Here is a 23997-nt window from a genome sequence, read left to right on the forward strand (position 1 = left end):
CATTGAAAGTCAATGGGTCCGCAGAAAATCACGGAAAACGGAACAACGGACACGGAACACAACAACGGTCGTGTGCATGAGGCCTAAAACAAAGGTATTATTTCTAGATTGCCTTCGGGTCCTTAGGTCCCGCTCTGTCCATTTAAAATCAGAAGTCCCAGTAAGGATCACATTTCTGGGACTGGCATGCAACTGATAAGAACTGCTTCCCTTTGACAGAACTAAATAAAAAAAAGTTGTCTGACCGTTACACTACAAGTGATGACCTAGCCTCAAGTTAGGCCTCTTGCACATGACCGTATGCCCTCCGAGACATACGGTCCGTGAGCAGGCCAAATGTCCCGGAGCGGCATTGATCGTGCGCACGGGAGCACACAGCATCATAGGTTACAATGATGCTGTACACGTCAGGCGGCCCGCGGGACTATTGTTCACACTCTTAAGATCATATGAGTGCAGGACAATAGTCCCGCGGGCGGCCCAACGTGCACAGAATCATTGTAACCTATGATGCTGTGTGCTCCCGTGCACACGATCAATGCTGTTCCGAGACATATGGACTGCTCACGGACCGTATGTCTCGGAGGGCATACGGTCGTGTGCAAGAGGCCTTAGGCTATCACTAGCTGATCGGCAGGATTCAGACACCCTGCACCACTGCTGATCAGCTATTTGGTTGTAGCTTAGTCACGGAAGATGGTTGGAACTACACAGCTCGTCAGTCTTTTAGTGGAGTGAGTTTTTTACAACAGCACTGCTTCCATTTATTTAGCTTTATTCACTACAATTTTGACAGATAGATGATTGGCGGAGTTGCGGGTTGTTGGACTCTCGCCAATCCGCTAGCGATATTCTAAGGATAAGTCATCACTTAGCAAAGGCCAAACAACCCCTTTAAGCATGATGTCACACACAGCTTAGTTGAGATTTTTGTGGCAGGTCTTGATGCAGCTTTTTCAGCAAAAGCCAGACGTGGATCTAGCTAGAATGAAAAGTTTAATCCCTTAATGATACTTTTGGCGATCATTACGAGGCTTTATTCAAGAGATGCAGCCTGATAGTGCCTGTCAGTATCTCACTGACAATATATATGCGTACACTATAATACAGAAGTAGTACAGAGTACTATGTGTGCGATCAAAGGATAAAAATAAAGAATGAAATAAAGTGTTAGTAAAAGCAAATCTACATGGAAAAAATTGTTTAAAATGGAATAAATTGCAAAAATAAACCCCACCCACATTTTTGGTATTGCAGCGTCCATATTGACACCCTCTATATAATTATCATTTAATTTATCCTAAAAAAGAAATTTGTTTTTTTTTGCTTATTTTCAAACAAAAAATTTAATAAAAAAGTAATGAAAAAAAAAAATGTTATGTACACCAAAATATTACCAATGAAAACTACAAGTTGTCCCACAAAAATCTACAGAAGTCCTCACACAGCTCCGTAGAATGAAAAATACAAGTTATGGGTCTGTGGACGTGAAAATGCAATTTTATTTTTTAAAGTGTTTTTATTACGCAAAAGAATTGAAACCTAAAAACCCTCAATATATTTGGTATCGCTGTAATTGTACTGACCCAGTATTGTGGCAGTATTACTGTTTTTCTTAAGGCATTAATAAAAGTTATTCAATGGTGCCATTAAAAACTACAACTTGTCCCGCAAAAATCAAGCCCTTATACAGCTAAACCGACAGAAAAATAAAAAGTTATAGCTCTTGGATTGCGACAAAAAAATTTAAAATATTGCCTGTTCACTAAGCTTCAAAAAGCATAGAAGGGGAAGTGGTTAAATCCTTGCTTTGTATTTCTCATTTCCTTCAAACCCACTTCTGGCTTTAGCTAAAAAAAAAAAAAAACAACAACAACAAAAAAAACTGCACAAAAAAATAGGTGATTATAGTAATAGTGATGAAGTTATTTGACAGAAAACGACCTGCGAGTGGTTGCAATAACTGTTCCATACATGTGTCTCAGAATTTGCAGCAAGAGCTTAAAGAACATCTGATCTGATGTTCTGATCTAAACTGATTGAAAAACCATCACGAATCACTTGCTGACACCAGTTTACATCGGTTTTTTTAACCGTCACACATTGACATCAATAATTTAAATAAAATAAAGATAATAATTACTTGTCTATCCAATGGTAACTGCCCAAAGCCAGTTGGACCTTTTATATATCACTGCAAATATCGTAATGGATTTGTCCAGTTAATCATAATCATGACACATCATAACGGATCTGCGCTTGTATCAACCCTTTCTACCCCAGGCAATATTTCTTCTGCAATGAATTTATATTCAGTACAGAAGACCGATTTCAGTATATTACAATTCAGTGCTGCTTACTCGGGATACACAAGTAATAGATATCAGGATATGTAGAAAAGTGAGGCGGCACTGCAGGTCCGTCCGGCCGGCTTAGAGACGGGAACTGTGCGGTTCAGTCTAACGACATCATTCAGTGGTGCTCTGCTATCTACAGAAGTTCACAGTAATGATACGGTACGTAGAGGGAATAATGATAGAAAGCAAATACAAAGTTCAGCAGGCTGGGGCGGACAGGAGCGTGTGTTTGCTGAGTGATCAGCTGGCGACGGCTGTTTTGCTCACCTTGCGCTTCCTCTGGCCTCTGACCTCATCACGCTACCTGTGCGCTCCCTTTTAACAGGTTTCGAGTTGCCTAGGCAACCTCCGACGCTGGAGCATATCAGTAATCAACTTCCTGAACATTAACTGAAACCATGTACACCGGTATCGGATATAAAACCATCCCTGACATCTACTACTTTTACATGCAAAGGCTAATCTAGATGTGTGCCTCCTTCATAAATAAACACTTAGATCATTGCGGTCGTTTAACCCTAGCGGTCCCATCGCACCTGTGCGAATAAGGCTACTTTCACACTTGCGGCAGAGAGATCCGGCAAGCAGTTCCGTCGCCGGAACTGCCTGCCGGATCAGGCAAAATGTATGCTAACTGATGGCATTAGTAAGACTGATCAGGATCCTGATCAGTCTTAAAAATGCCTGATCAGTCGAAAAAATGCATTGAAATGCCGGATCCGTCTTTCCGGTGTCATCTGGCAAAAACGGATCCGGCATTTATTTTTTCACCTTTTTTTCAGTCTGCGCATGCGCATACCGGAAGGACGGATCCGGCATTCCGGTATTCTGAATGCCGGATCCGGCACTAATACATTCCTATGGGAAAAAATGCCTGATCCGGCATTCAGGCAAGTCTTCAGTTTTTTTTAGCCGGAGATAAAACCGTAGCATGCTACGGTTTTCTCTTTTGCCTGATCAGTCAAAACGACTGAACTGAAGACATCCTGATGCAAACTGAACGGATTACTCTCCATTCAGAATGCATGGGGACATACCTGATCAGTTCTTTTCCGGTATAGAGCCCCTGTGACGGAACTCTATGCCGGAAAAGAACAACGCAAGTGTGAAAGTAGCCTAATCCAGTCTGCCTCCCTCTGCATAAGGAGACGGTCTCTATCCCCCCCGCAGGTGGTGCAGATACATGCTCCAGGGCCACACATTTTAAGCATTTTACATTGCCATCATGCATGTTGACTACGTGCTCAATCAGTCTTGGACATCCTTTTCCTGATCTAACAGAATTTATTAATTTTATTATTGAACAACAACCATGTTCTCAATGAACCCAAAAAACTCATTAATATCAAAGCTGAATATTTTTGGAAGTAGTTTTTAGTTTGTTTTTAGTTTTAGCTATTTTAGGGGGATATCTGTGTGTGCAGGTGACTATTACTGTGCATAATTATTAGGCAACTTAACAAAAAACAAATATATACCCATTTCAATTATTTATTTTTACCAGTGAAACCAATATAACATCTCAACATTCACAAATATACATTGCTGACATTCAAAAACAAATCAAAAACAAATCAGTGACCAATATAGCCACCTTTCTTTGCAAGGACACTCAAAAGCCTGCCATCCATGGATTCTGTCAGTGTTTTGATCTGTTCACCATCAACATTGCGTGCAGCAGCAACCACAGCCTCCCAGACACTGTTCAGAGAGGTGTACTGTTTTCCCTCCTTGTAAATCTCACATTTGATGATGGACCACAGGTTCTCAATGGGGTTCAGATCAGGTGAACAAGGAGGCCATGTCATTAGATTTTCTTCTTTTATACCCTTTCTTGCCAGCCACGCTGTGGAGTACTTGGACGCGTGTGATGGAGCATTGTCCTGCATGAAAATCATGTTTTTCTTGAAGGATGCAGACTTCTTCCTGTACCACTGCTTGAAGAAGGTGTCTTCCAGAAACTGGCAGTAGGACTGGGAGTTGAGCTTGACTCCATCCTCAACCCGAAAAGGCCCCACAAGCTCATCTTTGATGATACCAGCCCAAACCAGTACTCCACCTCCACCTTGCTGGCGTCTGAGTCGGACTGGAGCTCTCTGCCCTTTACCAATCCAGCCATGGGCCCATCCATCTGGCCCATCAAGACTCACTCTCATTTCATCAGTCCATAAAACCTTAGAAAAATCAGTCTTGAGATATTTCTTGGCCCAGTCTTGACGTTTCAGCTTGTGTGTCTTCAGTGGTGGTCGTCTTTCAGCCTTTCTTACCTTGGCCATGTCTCTGAGTATTGCACACCTTGTGCTTTTGGGCACTCCAGTGATGTTGCAGCTCTGAAATATGGCCAAACTGGTGGCAAGTGGCATCTTGACAGCTGCACGCTTGACTTTTCTCAGTTCATGGGCAGTTATTTTGCACCTTGGTTTTTCCACACGCTTCTTGCGACCCTGTTGACTATTTTAAATGAAACGCTTGATTGTTCGATGATCACGCTTCAGAAGCTTTGCAATTTTAAGAGTGCTGCATCCCTCTGCAAGATATCTCACTATTTTTGACTTTTCTGAGCCTGTCAAGTCCTTCTTTTGACCCATTTTGCCAAAGGAAAGGAAGTTGCCTAATAATTATGCACACCTAATATAGGGTGTTGATGTCATTAGACCACACCCCTTCTCATTACAGAGATGCACATCATCTAATATGCTTAATTGGTAGTAGGCTTTCGAGCCTATACAGCTTGGAGTAAGACAACATGCATAAAGAGGATGATGTGGTCAAAATACTCATTTGCCTAATAATTCTGCACGCAGTGTAGTTTGTCCCTAATCGTGTGGCACTTTTTAAAGGTGATCAGCGGTTTATTGTCTGCTACATCTTGTAACCCTTCCTCATTCCTGAGGATCTCCCAAGTTCTTAAAGCGAGTCTGTCACCACATTTGAGCCTATTAGACAGATCCAATAGCGTTATATGTGCCACCCAGAAGTTTAAAACGGTACCTTTGTTGCATATACCGGAGTCTTGTTTCAGCCAAAAATGAACTTTGTAGGTTCTGTAAATGCGCCCTCTCAAGTGCCCAGGGCGGCGTCTCAATCTTCTGAGCCCAAGACCGGACCTCCCCAACGGCTCATAACCCCGCCCTCCGTGTGCCTCTGCCCGCCCGTTTACTCTCCTCCTCTCTCCTGCGGCGCAGTGGAAAAGGAGAGAGGAGGAGAGTAAACGGGCTGGCAGAGGCACACGGAGGGCGGGGTTATGAGCCGTTGGGGAGGTCCGGTCTTGGGCTCGGAAGATTGAGACGCCGCCCTGGGCACTTGAGAGGGCGCATTTACAGAACCTACAAAGTTCATTTTTGGCTGAAACAAGACTCCGGTATATGCAACAAAGGTACCGTTTTAAACTTCTGGGTGGCACATATAACGCTATTGGATCTGTCTAATAGGCTCAAATGTGGTGACAGACTCCCTTAATACCTGCTTAATTGTGTCTGCCAGAGGGCTGTACTTAAAAGCAAAGGTGAACCTCTCTGTGTTGTTTTTTGTTTGGCTGCTCTTTTTATCTTTCATTTTAAGTAACTCCTTTTGGGTGAACTGGCCTGCTTTTGTCAATTTCTGGGTATCCCCTCGCTATTAATCTTTCCTTAAGTTCTTGGGCCTGCTTTTTATAACCCGCTTCCGTGCTATTTATACGTTTAAGCCGTATGAACTGGCCGTATGGCACTGCTTGTTTTACGCTACGTGGATTATAACTATCATGGTGTAGCAGTGAATTAGTGGCCGTGGGCTTGCAGTACCCTGTGGTGACTATGGTGTTATTCTCTATGGTAACCATGACATCAAGAAATTCTAATGCTCTACCTCCAAAGTTCATAGTGAACTTCATGTTCATGTCATTATGGTTATTGAGAAAATGCACAAAATCCTCACATGACTGCCTCGGACCCTGCCACACCATGAAAATATCATCCACGTAGCGCAAAAATAATTTTATGTGTTGCAGATACAGGTTAGAGGCCGAGCAGACAAAACGGTCCTCAAACACTGACAAAAACAAATTGGCAAATGTGCAAGACACCGGCGCGCCCATGGCCGTACCATAGATCTGCCTGTACCAGCATCCCCCAAAAGTAAACACATTGTTGCTGAGTACAAAATTGAGTGCCTCCTGGACAAACATGCAATAGACATCACTCTTGTCAGTTTTGCTAAGAACCTTGATGACCGCCTGCATACCCTCCCTGTGTGGGATACGGGTGTACAGGCTTTCCACATCAAGTGACACCAAATTAAAATCATCCTGCCACTGGAAGTGATTCAGTACCTCCAGGAAGGAGTTGGTGTCCTGTAAATATGTAGGGGCATGTGACAAGAGTGATCTAAGCAGCCAGTCCAGGTATTTGGATAGAGACTCTGTCACTGACCCTATCTTCGCCACAATAGGGCGTCCTGGTGGATGGGTCAGTGACTTGTGAATTTTAGGTACGAAGTACCAAGTAGGTCTCTTGGGGGATGGTGGCACAAGCCGATCCATGATACGAGCCGTAAAAAAATCCATGTCAATGTATCGCGTCAGTAGCCTGTGAAGTTCCACCAAAATAGCTGGGATAGCATCTCTATCCAATTTTTGATACACCGAAGTGTCTCCTAACTGTTTATATGCCTCCTGCAGGTAATACTCCTTAGTAAGGAGTACAATATTGCCCCCCTTGTCCGCTGGTTTCACTATGACGTCCTCTCTGTTTGAAAGCCACTTGATTGCTGACCATTCCTCATTGGTAATGTTATTTTCTACTTTGGGATATACCAAGGCTTTTACATCTCTTAATATTTGTTTATGGAAAACGTCAATGCTTCTCCCAGCGGGCAAGGGGGGACAATACGTGGACTTAATGCCCCCCTCAAAGCGACCTGCTTCTAAAATGGGGGCGGAGGATCACCCAGTTCTATGTCAGTTAGACACTCCAAGCAGGTAATTTCCCTTTCACTATATGGCTCTTCAATATTGAAACCCAAAACGTTGGTATGGGCCGGGATTTCTCCCTCCCTCTTAGAGCCCAGAGTGAAAGGGGAGTTACTATACATTTTATGTAACTGTAGTTTACGAATAGAGTAATAGACATCGGAGCCTCAAGCAGGCTTAGGCCTATTACTGCAGTGTACCAGCTTCCCCGATCTCAGCAAGGGGAGACTGTTACAGGCAAGAAAGCGTGCGGATCTGGCATTTTCTCCCTTTGGATGCCATAGTCACATTTGACCACGGCGTCTGAGGGATTAAATGTCCACAATCTCTAGTATCACTCTAACTAAAGTAGAAAATGTAATGTCAGTTTAATAATATAACTACCGGTAAGCGCAAATCTGGTAGATGTGCATATCCTGTGGATTCCTCTTATTCATGGGTTCTGGGCTTCACCCCTTCCACGCTTTTGATTGGCAGATTTTGACCTATACACATAGGAAGAAACCTGTCAGTCATCAGGGGAAGGATTTCAGTGCTCGGGAGCTTGCTCAACACAGCTTTTAAAAAAATGGCTGGACAAAAAATTAGTGACCTTGCATTTGATTCAGGGTTTTCTGTAATTTACTATCACAAATGAGAGTGTGCAGATACTGGCCAACATTAAGGTCTGGAAGGATCAAGACGCCCATGTCTTATAGAAGAGTATGGCTTCATGCAGTACAGGCGTCAGTGATTTCTTCTGGATATCTGCTGTAAGTGAAAATTTCCTGCACGCCTGATCATATGAGGATGGAATCATTGTTGCTCAGCTTTGGGATGTCCTCTTCTATGTATGTGATGAAGTAATGAGTCTGTGAACTGTCTTTGTTCCATGTTTGGTAGAAGCATAACAGATAAGATAATAGTAACATGGATAGGCCGTAAAGTTGATAAAAAAGAAAATTGTACGGATGTTCAGTTTCTTTTTGGATTTCACCTTTTCTTGTATGTGAAATGGCTAAACTCAAGAAACATATTTTTCTCCATCCAAAAAATTGTGATATGAGGCCAACAATGTGCCCTTTCTTTCCTGCACAAGCAATGTACTGGCCAAGAGACGTGCTGTGAAGCTGCTGTTGTAGCGTGTTTGTGAACACAGCAGATAAGCGCGCGGCTCTTTTATCACATGCTCACTTTGAGATGAATAGACAGTTTTGTACTGCGTAATAAGGAACCCAGTTTTACTTCAGCTGACTGAACCTCAGCATTTGATAATGACTGGGCTTGCAAGATTGATGCAACATGTAAGCCAATAAATGATATGTGAAATACAAGCTCGTTAGAATAAAACTTTACATTTAATTGCTGACCCTCAGGGGCGTAACTATAATACATTCAAGTGAGATGGGGTCCCCACCACCTAGTATAAGAAAATTAAAACAACAGCATAAGTACCAATAGTTAAAGATGTGTATAATATTGCCACATATTAGAAAACCCAAATTATGGTAAAAAGCCTTCATATTATTTCTCACAAAAAGGTACAACGTTCTTGCACCTGATTGGGCCCCCTAGCAAGTGCTATGGCCATAGTTACGCCAATGCTGACCCTCCAAGTGTATCCAATGCTTGTGGCAAAGTACTTCTGCGACCTTGACTGCCAGATTTTCAATGAAGTTTGCATAATTTGAAAATATATTTCATGTGAAGAAGTGGGGGTAAGCTATTTTCCAATTTTAAATATAAAGGGTCTGATCTTACTAGACACAAAATAAAAAATCAATGAGGCACATTTATCAAGATTTGTTTGTCCATATGCCTGTCTTGATCTCCCTACGCTGGTGTGAGATGTGCCTAATAAGAGGCAGATGCTTTTAATATATTCAACGTATCTCTGCTATGCGCCAAATACTGAAGTCCATGCCTTGTAGCTGGTATGGACTGTAGCTAAAACTTACTCCACTTTCTGAAGAAAGTTTATAGTAAATGCGGCGGGCCACATGAAGTCCCACCTCCTGTCATTGAACCAAGCCACTTTTCTCTGCACTTCTGTAAAGAGGTTGTCTCACTCCAGCAAATAGCATTCATTATGTAGAGAAACTTAATACAAGCTACTTACTAATGTATTTTAGCTTTCTTTGCTGCTGGATTCATTTTTTCATCACATTATACACTGCTCGTTTCCATGGTTAAGACCACCCTGCAATCCATCAGCAATGGCCGTGGTTGCACACTATAGGAAAAAGCACCAGCCTACATGTATGTGCGTTCCCACGGTCCCCGCCACCAGAGAAGCCGGCACTTTTACCTATAGTGAGCAAGCATGGCCACCGCTGATGGATTGCAGGGTTGTTGTAACCAAGGAAACGAGCAGTGTATAATGTGACAGAAAAATTAATCAAGCGAGCAAAGGAAGCAATATCGACATTTACAATACATTAGGAAGTGGCTTGTATTAACTTTCTCTACATAATAAATGCCACTTGCTGAAGTGAGACAACCCCTTTAAAAAATCGTAAATTATGGTGCAGATATGACATGTGCCATAATCTGCTACTTTTTTACACCACTATTGTGATTTTTTTTTCCATCTGTGTTCTGTATTCATATTACTGCTTAAATTGCACAATCTGAAATTGTAACTGTTAGCCTTATAAATCCTTTACTCCAAAACACGCTGCTTATTGAAAATGATTAGTAATTTATATTGTATGTTCATTGACAGGAGTTCTTGAAGTCGTAGCCTAGATGTTCATTGGTGATCGACCCAATAGCTTAATTTCTCATTACAATTCTCATGTATGCATTTCGCAAAGTTTTAATATTTATCATCATCCATGGAAAACCGTTGTTCATTAGCGAAAGTAATATCCCTGAGATTTTACTTAAAGAGGACCTTTCACCGATTCTTACCCTATAAACTAACTATACAGACATGTGGAGCGGCGCCCGGGGATCTCACTGTACTTACTGTTATCCCCGGGCGCCGCTCCATTCTCCTGCTATGCCCTCCGGTATCTCCGTTCCCTAAGTTATGGTAGGCGGAGTCTGCTCTAGCGCTGGCCAATCGCATTGCAGAGCTCACAGCTTGGGAGAAAATAACCTCCCAGGCTGTGAGCTCTGCGCTGCGATTGGCCAGCGCTAGAGCAGACTCCGCCTACCATAACTTAGGGACTGGAATCTCCGCCTACTATAACTTAGTGAGCGGAGATACCGGAGGGCATAACGGCAGAACGGAGCGGCGCCCAGGGATAATAGTAAGTGCAGTGAGATCCCCGGGTGCCGCTCCACATGTCTGTATAGTTAGTTCATAGGGTAAGAATCGGTGAAAGGTCCTCTTTAAGTATGAGGGGTCGCCAATTCAGGGAACACAACAACTTCGTCCTGAAACTTCTCCAATACTTACTCACTCACAATTCCTTTTTGATGGGAGATTGTACCACCAGCTCAGGAGCACAGCAAAGGGTGTTCCTGTGCACCATCCTACGCAAATCTGCTCCTGGGCTGGTGGGAGTCCACAATAGTTTTTGGTGATACATTCTCAGCATGTACCGGGGCCATCGCAATGTGGGCTCAGTACATTGATGATATATTCATTATTTGGAACGATACGGAGTCTGCTTTTTCGGACTTTGTTTACAATCTAAATAAAAATTATATTGGACTGTGGTTCACATTTGAGCTAAGCACTGAAACCCTCCCTTTTTTGGACATTCCCATCTCCAGAAAGGGACCTGAGAAACTAGTTACCACCATTTATAGAAGGCCAACCTCAACTAACTTTGTGCTTCACTGGAGCAGTAGCCATCCCACTCCTCTCAAAAGAGGCATTCCATGTGGGCAATATTTACACCTAAGACGCAACTGCTCCGAAAAAGCAGAGTTTGTTGAGCAGGCTGCTATTCTGAGAAAAAGATTCCTCTCCAGAGGGTATACTGATTCTATACTCAGAACCGCCTATCAAACAGCGTTATCTACAAAATGCACGGAATTATTGGTGCCCATAAAGAAGACAGAAACTGATCATAAAACCCGTCTGATCGCTACCTTTGAGGCTGCCGACCAAGCCAGCGGAGTCCTTAGCAAACACTGGCCTATCCTCCTTATGGACCCCGAAATTAGGGACATTATCCACGAATACCCACGGATCACCTTTAGAAGGGACAATAGCCTTAGGGACCTTCTTGTTCACAGCCACTACAGTCCTGCTCCGAAAAGTGGGACTTGGCTAGATTGCAAACCCTTGTGTTGCTTTAAATGTAGTGGCTGTGTTGCCTGTAATACCATACAGACTGGCAAATCATTTTTTAGCACTAACCTCTAACAGACTTTTTCGATCAGGGACTTCATTAACTGTCGTCCCCGAGGGGTAATTTATAAAATCACGTTTCATTGCCAGAAAGAATATATAGGCAATGCCAAGCGGGAATTGCGTAGGCATATAGGTGAACATCTGGGGGACATTGATAATAAGAGGGATACGGCTGTGTCCCAACATGTCCACGACCATCATCAAGGTAACCCCAAAAGTATTAAAATCATGGGCATAGAGGCAGTCCCACCCCCAATTCGAGGGGGTGATTGGGACTGTTTGCTCTTACAACTAGACGCCTGTTGGACCTTTGTCCTGTGCACAGTTTCCCCCCCTAGGCCTCAATGAACAACTCAATTTCAGTTGTTTCATTTTATTTATGATCCCAATGGATATTTATCCCCCATGCGTCTGTGATGGGTATTTTAGTTATCCATACTAGTTATTGTGTCTATCTGCCCCTTCGTATCAACATTGGCAGTGTTCTATGCTTTGTCCCCTTAACATAGTTCCTCTTCTATCTACATTTATCCCCTTTAGTATTCTTGGTTCCCCCCTCCTCCCCCATTTTTGTTGATTTTTTTGTTGGTTTTGTTATTGCCCATTAAAGTAATATCCTTAATTATGTTAGACATATGTTTTTCATCTTCATTTTTGTAGGTTAGGTACTGCAGACAAGACCAGTTCAAAATCTGATTTTTGGGGTTTGCATTTGCTGTGACAGCTTGGACTGAAGTGTAAAATAGGCAATAAATCACATATATACAGTATATAACATACATTTGAATATATTTACTAGAGTATTATTTGTCCCTCGTACTTCTTGCTGACCTGCCCTTGACCATCATTACATCTTTGTTATTGTAGGTGGTTTCTCAACTGTGTTTCTTGTTCGAACTAATGGAGGACTACGTTGTGCTCTGAAGAGAATGTATGTTAACAATGTGCCTGACCTTAATATTTGCAAGAGAGAAATAACTATTATGGTAAGTCTCGGTTTTATACAAAGATTGCTGTACTTTTACACATCACTCGTGAGACAATGTAAGCTAGCCTGCTAGTGTGACATTTACATCTATAGAAGCATTTTGTGATTTTTCTAATGTAACATTATGCAACTTAGGCCTCTTTCACACTTGCGTTGTCCGGATCCGGCGTGTACTCCACTTGCCGGAATTACACGCCGGATCCGGAAAAACGCAAGTGTACTGAAAGCATTTGAAGACGGAACCGTCTTCCAAATGCGTTCAGTGTTACTATGGCAGCCAGGACGCTATTAAAGTCCTGGTTGCCATAGTAGTAGTGGGGAGCGGGGGAGCAGCATACTTACCGTCTGTGTGGCTCCCCGGGCGCTCCAGAGTGACGTCAGAGCGCCCCATGCGCATGGATGACGTGATCCATGTGATCACATGATCCATGCGCTTGGGGCGCCCTGACGTCACTCTGGAGCGCCCGGGGAGCCGCACGGACGGTAAGTATGCTGCTCCCCCGCTCCCCGCTACACTTTACCATGGCTGCCAGGACTTTAGCGTCCCGGCAGCCATGGTAACCACTCTGAAAAAGCTAAATGTCGGCTCCGGCAATGCGCCGAAACGACGTTTAGCTTAAGGCCGGATCCGGATCAATGCCTTTCAATGGGCATTAATTCCGGATCCGGCCTTGCGGCAAGTGTTCCGGATTTTTGGCCGGAGCAAAAAGCGCAGCATGCTGCGGTATTTTCTCCGGCCAAAAAACGTTCCGTTCCGGAACTGAAGACATCCTGATGCATCCTGAACGGATTTCTCTCCATTCAGAATGCATTAGGATAATCCTGATCAGGATTCTTCCGGCATAGAGCCCCGACGACGGAACTCTATGCCGGAAGACAAGAACGCAAGTGTGAAAGAGCCCTTACCGTACATTTCTTCAGTTTCTTACATGCACCAGAAATAGACTGTAAAAATGTCATTAAAGGGATTATTTCACATTAAACATGCTGTTATAGAGGGCAGCATGTTATAGAGCAGGAGAAGCTGAGTAGACTGAGATATAGTTGTTCTCAGGGGAGAAGATTTAAAGGAAACCTGTCATCACTTTCTAAGCCTCACTTTTCTAAAAATACGTTTTAATAGATTAATAATGATATTAAAATCAATTCTGAACGAACTGTCAGTTCAGAGAAAATCCTAAAATAAATGTTCCTGCCATATATGTAAATGCACCTTAGATGAGTCCTGTCTCCTCCATGCTTCAGAGATGAGTCCAGCGTTCTCTGACTCTTGGAGTGCAGCCATATATGATCAGTAGTTGTGTTGATCGAGAATATTCTAATTGTGAATTTTTATCGCTAATATCGGCACTTCGTAATCACGAATATTCTAGATTTTTTTCATCAGGGAGCGAGGTGACTGGTTCTGCACATGCGCGGGGTTTGGGACGTGAGTTCGGGAGGAGGGTAGGATCTTTAGATTCTGTCACTCTTATAATGGGAGGTGGGGTTAGGAATGGCAAGTGATTAGGTAAGCATTTAATTTGCATAACTTGAAAAAAAGCAAAAGTGGACTGCAAAAGAAGTGCTTGGAGGTGTTTAAAAAAAAACTAGGATAATTAGGGTGGGGGAGAACTATCTCAGGATGCTGATGATTCTTATGGTTAAAACTGGTGACAGGTTCTCTTTAATATAACTTGTAACTTATTGATTGAAATACCTGTTCTTAGGAGGCATAGGAGTCCAATGGGCAGTCCAATTAAGTTAGTGACAGCCTTCCCTGTATAAATGTACATACAGAGATGGATGTCGGTCCTTGAGTAGGACCACCTTTGGAGGATCGCTTTCAATCAGTTAGTTCCATGTTTTCTTGAATATTTTCCAGCCTGCTCAGCTCATCCTGCTTTATAACATAATACTGGAAGAATGGTTAGCATTTTCATAATGACAGGTTCCCTTTTAAGTATATCCAGATGCTGTGGTAATCTACTCATACAAATTAATCTCTGTGTGTATAGAAGGGTGACTGCCTTGGTCAATAGCGACCCCGTTTATGTAAATGGTTTCAAAGGGTAGATGCTCCATATGTCAGTCATCAGCTCCCTGCCTATGCGATCTCGGGGTGCTGATGCCTTTACATGGCTGCCAGGGTCTAATGAAGGACCCAGGACTGGTCTTCTGTGTACGCCTATTAGACCTAATAGATTGCCTCCAGTTTTCTACCGAAAAAAGGTTTACAAAAATAAAATGTCCAAGTAAAAAAAAAAAAAACTACTTTTCTCTAAAAAGTTTTTAACCAATATTTTTGGCCTAAACAATATAGTTATCATGTTATATATTCCGCACAGTGAATACCATAAAAAAATTGCCAGTTTTGCTTATCCACCACATAATCCGAAATAAAAAAATGATCTAAACACTATGGGGGTCATTTACTAATCTGAAATATGCCTAAATTTTGCGTATTTCAAGCGCAGATCGTGGAGCAACGGTTAGTTGCGCCGCTATCTGCGACTTTTCCCCACTCACGACGGGTCTGAATTTGTGGGAGGGAAAGTGGACAGGCCGGTAGGCCCTTCTCATTAACCATTATCTATGCCTGTTTTAGGCGTAGAAAATAGTATAAATGTAAGACTCGGAAACTGTCTTACATTTAGAACTGACCCTAGATGCGCTGAAGTTATGGAGAGACCAGCTCCTCTTCATAACTTTCACAGAACCACCGCCAGCGCAGGGGCTTTATTAAGACCGGCATCTAAAATGCCAGTCTTAAGTAATGTGCCCCTATATCTACACTAGCGGAAAATGAAAAGAGAACACCTGGAAAACATATTACTGCAGTCCCCATATTGATGACCTATCCTCAGGATACTGTAGGTCAGGCATGCTCAACCTGCGGCCCTCCAGCTGTTGCAAAACTACAACTCCCATCATTCCCAGACAGCCTACAGCTTTCAGCCTACAGAAGAGCATGGTGGGAGTTGTAGTTTTACAACAGCTGGAGGCCGCAGGTTTAGCATCCTTGCTGTAGGTCATCAATATCAAATCGGCGCGGCCCCACTCCCGACACCCCCGCCGATCAGCTGTTTTTAGACAATGCAGTGCTTGTGCGCTCTCGATTCTCTTCCCTGTTTACCTGCTTGCCGTTGACACTTCAGTGGTCAGCAGTGATATTACAGCTTCTCCGTCCCATTCACTTGGGATGTAGTATAGCTAAAATTTGCTTTGTACCGTTCAAGTGAATGGGATGGAGGACCTATAATTACACAGCTCACCACTGCCATGTTGACGGCGAGCAGGTAGACAGTGTAGAGCAGGCAGCACTCGGTGAAGGTTCCAGGAGTAGGCCTCCGCCAATCTAATATTGATGACCTATTCTGAGGATAGTTCATCAATAAGCTGAAAGCAGGAAACCCCTTTTATCAAGACATTTGGGCTGATTGAAAAAGTATAAAAAGTAAACTGCTAGTGCAGTTTGATCAATGATCACACAACCAAGGTGGTGCAGCCCTTTATTATTTTTTTTAAACACCACTGTAACAAAATTATGTCGCAGGTGGCATTTGTACGCTGTCCTCTCCACTTTCCCAAAATGGGGTGTGGCCAGGGTATGGCAGGGTTAGTGGGCCCCGGCACATTCATTTTTATTTGCACCAATTTTCTGGCATCTATGGCCCCAAGAGCCTGTAGATTTCAGACTACTGGAGGATGCTGGTATTTTGTCATAAATTAGGCATCAGCACAAAGAATATTATAGATCAGTGTCAATTGCAGGTCTGTGATAAATTCCCCCGCCGGTGTTGGTACTGTGTGTCCCCACACTATTCATGATGGCAGTAGAATACTATTGTTTGCGATTTATGCCTCTTATGGGCTCTCTATTGCCACCAGTGCAGGCGCTCTTAGCGATCATGAGAGGTCATGATCTCGACATGCATCTGGGTGTCTTGACCATCCAGGAGCCTTTATACATATGTGATTGCCCTCCTCTGTCACTTTCGACACCACCAATGCACTACAGAAACTCCTTGTCCAACTCTTTCTGAGGTTTGACGCATAAACCATCTATCTTCTTGAAGTCTCACTATTTGGCCCTTTTCAAAGTCTGTCAATTTCTTCTGGCAGGCATAGTGAACCCTTCAACAATACCCAATCAACAGTCCTGTAAGAGAGAACACAAAAAACAGAGCTGTCAGTTAAAAAAGAAACAGTGATGCCAGACAAAAAAGAAGTGTATTTAGGGTCTATTCAGACATCCGCAAGAGTTTTGCATTCCGCAAATTGCGGATCCGCAAAACACAGATACCAGACGTGTGCGTTCTGCATTTTGTGGACCGCACATGCTTGGCCCTGTGATTGAAATGCCTATTGTCTGTGATTACGGACAAGGATAGGACATTTTCTATATTTTTTGCGCGGCCGCGTAACAGAACTACGGATGCGGATAGCACACGGTGTGCTGTCCACATCTTTTGTGGCCCCATTGAAATAAATGGGTCCGCATCCGTTCCGCAAAATTGCAGAACAGATGCGGACCCTGAACTACAGATGTCTGAATGGACCTTTTAGTATGGCTGTAATCGTGCTGACCCAGAAAATGAAGTTGTGATGGTATTTATTGCGCAGAGTGAACGGCACACAATTTAAAATGTGAAATGTTAACAGTGGAAAGTGTTTTTTTTTTTTCTATTCCAACCCAGAAAGAGTATCATTGAGTTATGTGTACCCTAAAATGGTGCCATTAAAAGCTCCAACTTGCTCCGCAAAAACAGGCCAACCTCCGGAAATAAAAAATGAATGTAATGATGAAAAAAATGGCAAGTCACCTTGGGTTAATTATTTTTTTTTTATATAATTTATACTACATTGTTTGAACTGAACAAGCAAATCCATTTTAGCAGTTTGTGAAGCCTAAGCTGTATACCATAGTAAAATCTATTGATTATTTCTGCTCCAACATCATTTACAAAGTACTGTTCAAGTGCAGTGCTGTCATTGCTTCAAAGACAAAAGCCTCCAAGACCTCACCATCAGTGGAATAGCGCAATTTAAAGGACATTTAAAAATAGTCCACCTTTCTTCTCTGTGCTTTTCTCATTTTTTATTGCCGTACAGAATAAATAAAATGTCATGAATTATTCATCTTTGATGCCAGGTTCTGGGTGATAGCATTTGAAGGTCTTTATCATAGAGGTTTAAGTTGTGTTGTGTTCTGTACTGCGATTCGTTAAAATCCATAGAGTCCCAACAATGTGTCTTAATAAGTTGTGTAATGCAATCTTCTTGAAAATGACGATGATGATGACCATGTTTGAAAGACTTTGCCGCGATAGACAATTTTATAATGTGTTCTCAAATTAGAGAGGAAATGTGTCCTGCAATGAGGTATTATGAAATTCTGGCGACCGAGAGTGTCCCAGTATTCAAACCGCTAATGATTTAGAACAGGGTTTCTCAACTCCGCACCTCGGGACCCACCTACTGGTCAGGATTTGAGAATATCCCACAGAATGAATACCTGTGGTCAGTCCTGATGCATGGACACTAATTAGATCACCTGCTCAATACTAAGGAAATCCTGAAAACATGACCGGTGGGTAGGTCCCGAGGACCGGAGTTGAGATATCCTGATCTACAAGTTACCACCTATCCAGGTATAGGTGAAAATTAAATTTTCATAGCTGGAATACCCCTTTAACTTTTGTTTATAAATTTAAACTTCAAAGTTATGGGTCCTAGTTGTGATACAGGGACATTTTTTCTACTGGAAACCCCATAATAGTACCATTTGTAAAACAGAGAACACCGGGTAGTACTTGGTGGTCTGCTGCCCCCACATAGCAGTGAATACCTTTAGGCCTCTTTCACACGAGCGAGTTTTCTGTCCGGATGTGATGCACGTAGTAAACACGTAACATCTGTGGACTGACTCCTGACCCATTCGTTTTTTTATGCATCATCTTCATGAAAAATCTCAGCATGTTCTCTTGTTTTTTGCAAGACATGTTGTATTGTTTAATGGTACAATTTTGGGGTATATATAACTAATATTTGGCATTTTGCAGGGGTTTAATATTGATGGCCTAACCTCAAGGTAGGTCATCAATATCTGACTACCGATACCCCTGACGATCAGCTTTTTGAGAAGGCAGCGGCACTCCTGTGAGCGCCGTGGCCTTCTCGCAGTTTACCAAGCACAGTGCCATACATTGTATAGCGGCTGTGCTTGGTATCGCGCTTCACTCCCATGCGGCTGAGCGCGATACCAAGCGCAACCGCTATAAAATGTACGGCGCTGTGCTTGTTGAGCACGGAGAAGGCTATGGTGTTCACAGGAGCACCGGTGCCTTCTCAAACAGCTGATCGGCCGAGGTTCTGCTGTGAATAGGTCATCAGTAACAAAATTGCCGAAAACCTCTTTAACAGGAACAAGCTTTCATAGGCACTGATAATTCATGATGGTATGATGGTGCCACCAATTAGCCAATAAATGAGCAATCTCTTGCTTGTCAGCTGATTTCCATCTTTTTATTGGAATGCAAGATCTACGATTATCATGAGCACATCGCAATGTGTAATCAGGGATGTGCTGCTCATAGTCACTAGAACTGAATGGGGAAGAATGACTGCAGTAGCGATCATTCCTCCCCATCTATTTTGCATCAGCCTGGCCGATACAAACAAGCACCAATTGAGTTTATTGTCGATCGGCGCTCTTCCTGCCTGAACATCAGACAGTGTAATTTGGCCTTTAGACTAGAACACCAGAAAAAGGCAAGGCTCTAGCCTAAGGCCCTTTTGTGACCCCTGTGAAAAGATATATCAGTTGTCACTTAGGCTACTTTCACACTGGCGTTTCTGGGTCCGCTTGTGAGATCCGTTTCGGGGCTCTCACAAGCGGCCCAAAACGGATCAGTTTAGCCCCAATGCATTCTGAATGGATAAGGATCCGTTCAGAATGCATCAGTTTGCCTCCGTTCAGCCTCCAATCCGCTCTGAAGGCGGACACAAATTATTTTTCCATTTCATCCACCATGACGGCCCACATTGAGATTGACCCTTGACCTCTGTAGGGGCAGGAACACATAGAGAGTTTAAATTCCCCCCACCCCTCCACCTCCTCAGTGCTTTCCTGCCCCTACAGGGGCCAACATGTAGAGAGAGCCCTCCTTCCTGGAGGGTAGTAGCTTTATTCTGTTACAGGAATCTCCTGCTGCCCTCCCACGGCAGGGGCTAAGGCTGGCCAGCTTGGAGCAACAAGGACCCTCGTCTTAGCTTATGCTGAGGCCTGCGGTCCTTCCCTACCTCAGACTTCCTTCCCTCTTCTGGGTAATAGTCGGGGGTGCCGGCTTCACAAGGCGCCTCGCGCGCGGCGCTTGGCGTCCTTCCTTACAGGTGACCGGCAGGAGGAGTGGTGCGGCGCATGAAGCGCATTAAGGGCGGGCCGGGCGGCGCACGTACCTTTTTCTACAAGCTGGTGCGGCGCAGGCTTACGCTGTCAGTCGGGGGGCTGCTTGATGACGTCAGACGCCGGGACAAGAATTTAAAAAGAGCGCGGTTGTCAGCCTTTGACTGCTGCACCGCGATGTCTGAAGCACCTATTTCTCGCCAGGAAGGCTCTGACCCTTCGGCCATCAGTACAGTGAGTCCCCTCTGGGGGGAAATTGTATTTTTAATTTTACTTCTGTTACAATTCTAAATACGGTATATCTGGTTGCTTCCTCCAGGGCAGCAAAGAATCTAAAACTAAAGCAAAGCTCTCAAAGTGCTGTGCATGCTCAAGAAGGTTACCTGAAAATTACAAAAAGAGGCTGTGCAAGCCTTGTACTGCCGAAATATGGAAGGAAGAGCAACCAGATATTCTGTCCGAAATGAAAACTTTTATTACGGACGAAATCAGATCTTCTTTGGCCACTATGTCTGTTCCCGCTAGTGTCCCCAACCCTCCCAAGAAACGCAAACTGTCGGTCGTCTCCTCATCTGAGGGCGAGGATGTAGAGGAAGCTTCCGTCACATCCAGACAGATTCCTGCTGAGGACCCCTTGTCCGAGGGGGAAATTTTGGAGGAGGACAAAAAATATTTTTTCTCCACAGACGAGATGGAGGATTTACTCAGAGCAGTCAGGTCCACAATGGGAATCGAGGATACCCCTAGACCCCGGACCGTTCAAGATGAAATGTTTGGCGGCCTTAGATCCAAGACTTCCATATAAACGAGAATATACGGGAAATGATAATGGAGGAGTGGGCAGATCCTGAGAAGAGATTAGGTGTCCCCAAGGAGTTCAGGAACCGACTCTGCTTTGACCCAGCAGAAAGCAAAATATATAATCAGACCCCCAAAGTCGACATACAGGTGGCTAAGGTTGTAAAGAAAACCGCTCTTCCTTTTGAGGATTCCTCCCAATTGAGTGATCCAATGGACAGAAAAGCAGACGGGCTCCTAAAAAGATCCTGGGAATCAGCAATGTTTGGAGTAAAAGCAAACATTGCAGCAACTTCAGTAGCCAGGGCTATGTATATATGGCTGGGGGAGTTGGACGAACACCTAAAAAATAAGACCCCAAGAGAAGAAATCAGGGAGTCTATTCCACTCCTTCGTTCCGCCACAGCATTCTTAGCGGATGCCTCCGCGGAATCCATCTGCTTCTCAGCCAAAGACGCTGCTCTCTCTAACGCAGCCAGGCGAGCATTATGGATGAAAGCATGGTCAGGGGACAAGGCATCCAAAGCCAAACTCTGTTCTATCCCATTTTCTGGGGAGTTTCTTTGGTCCCACTCTAGATAAAATTCTAGAGGGAGCGGCGGATAAGAAAAAGGGATTTCCGGAGGACAAGGAGTCTAGAAAGAAGCCCTTTCGTCAGTTCCAGCCCCAGCAGAGATCCTACAGGGGGAAAGGAAAAACTGGCAGATGGAGCTATCCAAAAGGGGGAAGAGGGAGAGGCTTCATCCTCAATCCCCAAAACCGACAAAATAAACAGCAATGACGCCAGAGTAGGGGGGAGACTGAAGGGGTTTTTACCATCTTGGGAGCAGATCACCTCAAATCCCTGGGTTCTAAACGTAGTCTCTCAAGGCTACAAGATAGAATTCACATCAATCCCCCCAAGAAGATTCTGCATCTCATCCCAGAACAAAACAGAGCTTCCAAAAATATGGCACGGCGTCCGAGACCTCTTAGATCTAGGGGTAATTCAGAGGGTCCCGCAACTAGAACAAAGAAGAGGCTTCTACTCCAACCTCTTCCTAGTAAAGAAACCAGACCAATCCCTGCGAACCATCATAAACCTAAAACCTCTAAACAGATCCATCTTATACAGGAAATTCAGGATGGAAACCATCATATCCACTATTCCCCTAATACAGAAAGGAGCGTTTATGTCGTCAATAGACCTCAAAGACGCATACTACCATATCCCTATTCATCATCTTTCTCAAAAGTACTTAAGATTCTCCATAAAACGGCCGGACGGCTTGATCCACCATTTTCAATGTCGCCCTCCCTTTCGGCATCTCCTCGGCCCCCAGGGTCTTCACAAAGGTGGTAGTGGAAATGGTGGCCTATCTTCGTCAGGAAGGTATAACAATTATCCCATACCTAGACGACTTCCTTATTCTTGGCAATACAGAAGCCGAAAATCTGTCTGCAACTCGGAGATTCTCAGAGTTCCTAGAAAGTCTGGGTTGGATCATAAATATAAAAAAATCCACGCTGATTCCATCCAGAAGAATAAGATTCCTAGGCGTAGAACTGGACTCAGCCCTGTTAAAGACCTTTCTCCCCCAGGACAAAACAGTGGCATTAATAGAGAAGATCCGAATGTTTCAGAGTTCTCACAGATGCTCCATCAGACGGTCCATGAGTCTTCTCGGAAGTCTAACTGCCTGCATCCCCTCGGTTGCCTGGTGCCAAAGCCACACAAGGGTAATCCAGAGTTGGATCCTAAGTGTATGGGATGGAAGACAGATAAACCTAGACAAAGATGTATGGATTCCTCAGTCCGTAAAATCAGATCTAAGCTGGTGGAAAGAAAGAAGAAGACTGCTTGGAGGTCTACAGTGGCGGAACTACCCGGCCGTTCAGGTAATAACAGACACAAGTCTCGAAGGCTGGGGAGCAAAAATAGGAGACCACCTTCTACAGGGTACTTGGCCAGAAGACATAAGAAAAAGATCCTCCAATTACAGAGAGCTGTACGCTGTCCTCGAAGCATTAACAAGAGGAGAGGACCTACTGAGGGGTCATCATTTAAAAATTCTATCCGACAATACCACAACTGTGGCATACCTACGACACCAAGGAGGGACAAGGTCACGCCTGTTGGGTGCTGTAGCAATGAGAATCTTCTCCTGGGCAGAAGAGAACACCCTGTCGCTCTCCGCCATCCATTTAAAGGGCTGCGAAAACACAGTAGCAGACTACCTGAGCAGGGAAAAAATAGATCCAGGGGAATGGTCCCTGAACCGAAAGATCTTCCAGAGGATCTCAAAAAGATGGGGTCATCCGGAAGTAGACTTATTCGCTTCAAGAAAAAATACGCAGGTAGAATGCTTTTGCTCCCTAAACCAGGAGGACGGCCCGTGGGCAATAGACGCCCTATCAATTCAGTGGAGTTGGAGACTAGCTTATGCATTTCCCCCGATACCACTATTACCGCGAGTCATCCAGAAGCTTCTAGGAGAACCAACTACTCTCATCCTAATAGCCCCCCTATGGCCAAAGAGGAGCTGGTTCTCTACTCTAAAACAGCTATCGCTGGAGGATCCCTGGGAAATTCCTTTTCAGAGAGACATCTTAGTCCAGGGCCCACTTCTGCATCCAGACCCAGGAATCTTCAGACTGGCAGCCTGGATCCTGAGAGCGAAACCTTAAAGAACAGAGGCCTGTCAGATAAGGTGATTCTCACGCTCAAGGCCAGTAGAAAAAAAGTGACATCTTCCATCTATTTAAAGATATGGAAAAGATACTGTTCTTGGTTAGGAATTGATCACCCGGACACCTCCTCTCCTCCCATCAACAAGATTCTGGACTTCCTCCAGAGCGGCCTGGAATTAGGTCTGAGACCTAGTACTCTGAAAGTACAAATATCAGCCCTTAGTACCTTCTACGACTGCAGCTTAGCCAATCACAGATGGGTCAGGAGATTTATTAGAGCAGCTTCAAGGTTAAGACCCACCCTTAAATCTAGAGCTCCAACTTGGGACTTGAACATTGTCCTAGAAGGCCTAACAAAGCCTCCGTTTGTACCGTTATCAGAGATCTCCTTAAAACACCTTTCTCTGAAGACTGCTTTCCTGATAGCAATTACTTCAGCCAGACGTATTGGAGAACTTCAGGCCCTCTCCTGCAGGGAACCATATCTCCAAATTTGTAATGATCACATCCGCCTAACGCTCGACCCTGGGTTCCTCCCTAAAGTAGTCTCCTCCTTCC

At 44.0% G+C, this 23997-nt stretch overlaps 1 protein-coding gene across 1 annotated transcript in view; it reads left to right on the plus strand.

Annotated features, from left to right (window-relative positions):
- The window catches only part of BMP2K (BMP2 inducible kinase), a 277829-nt gene that overhangs the window by 104092 nt on the left and 149740 nt on the right, over positions 1–23997 (plus strand). Inside the window, exon 2 of the mRNA XM_040417921.1 lies at positions 12464–12582. Coding sequence (XP_040273855.1) covers positions 12464–12582 — 119 coding nt within the window. The remainder of the gene's footprint in view (positions 1–12463; positions 12583–23997) is intronic.

Source organism: Bufo bufo, chromosome 2 (genome assembly GCF_905171765.1).
Source record: "Bufo bufo chromosome 2, aBufBuf1.1, whole genome shotgun sequence".
Taxonomy (NCBI): domain Eukaryota; kingdom Metazoa; phylum Chordata; class Amphibia; order Anura; family Bufonidae; genus Bufo; species Bufo bufo.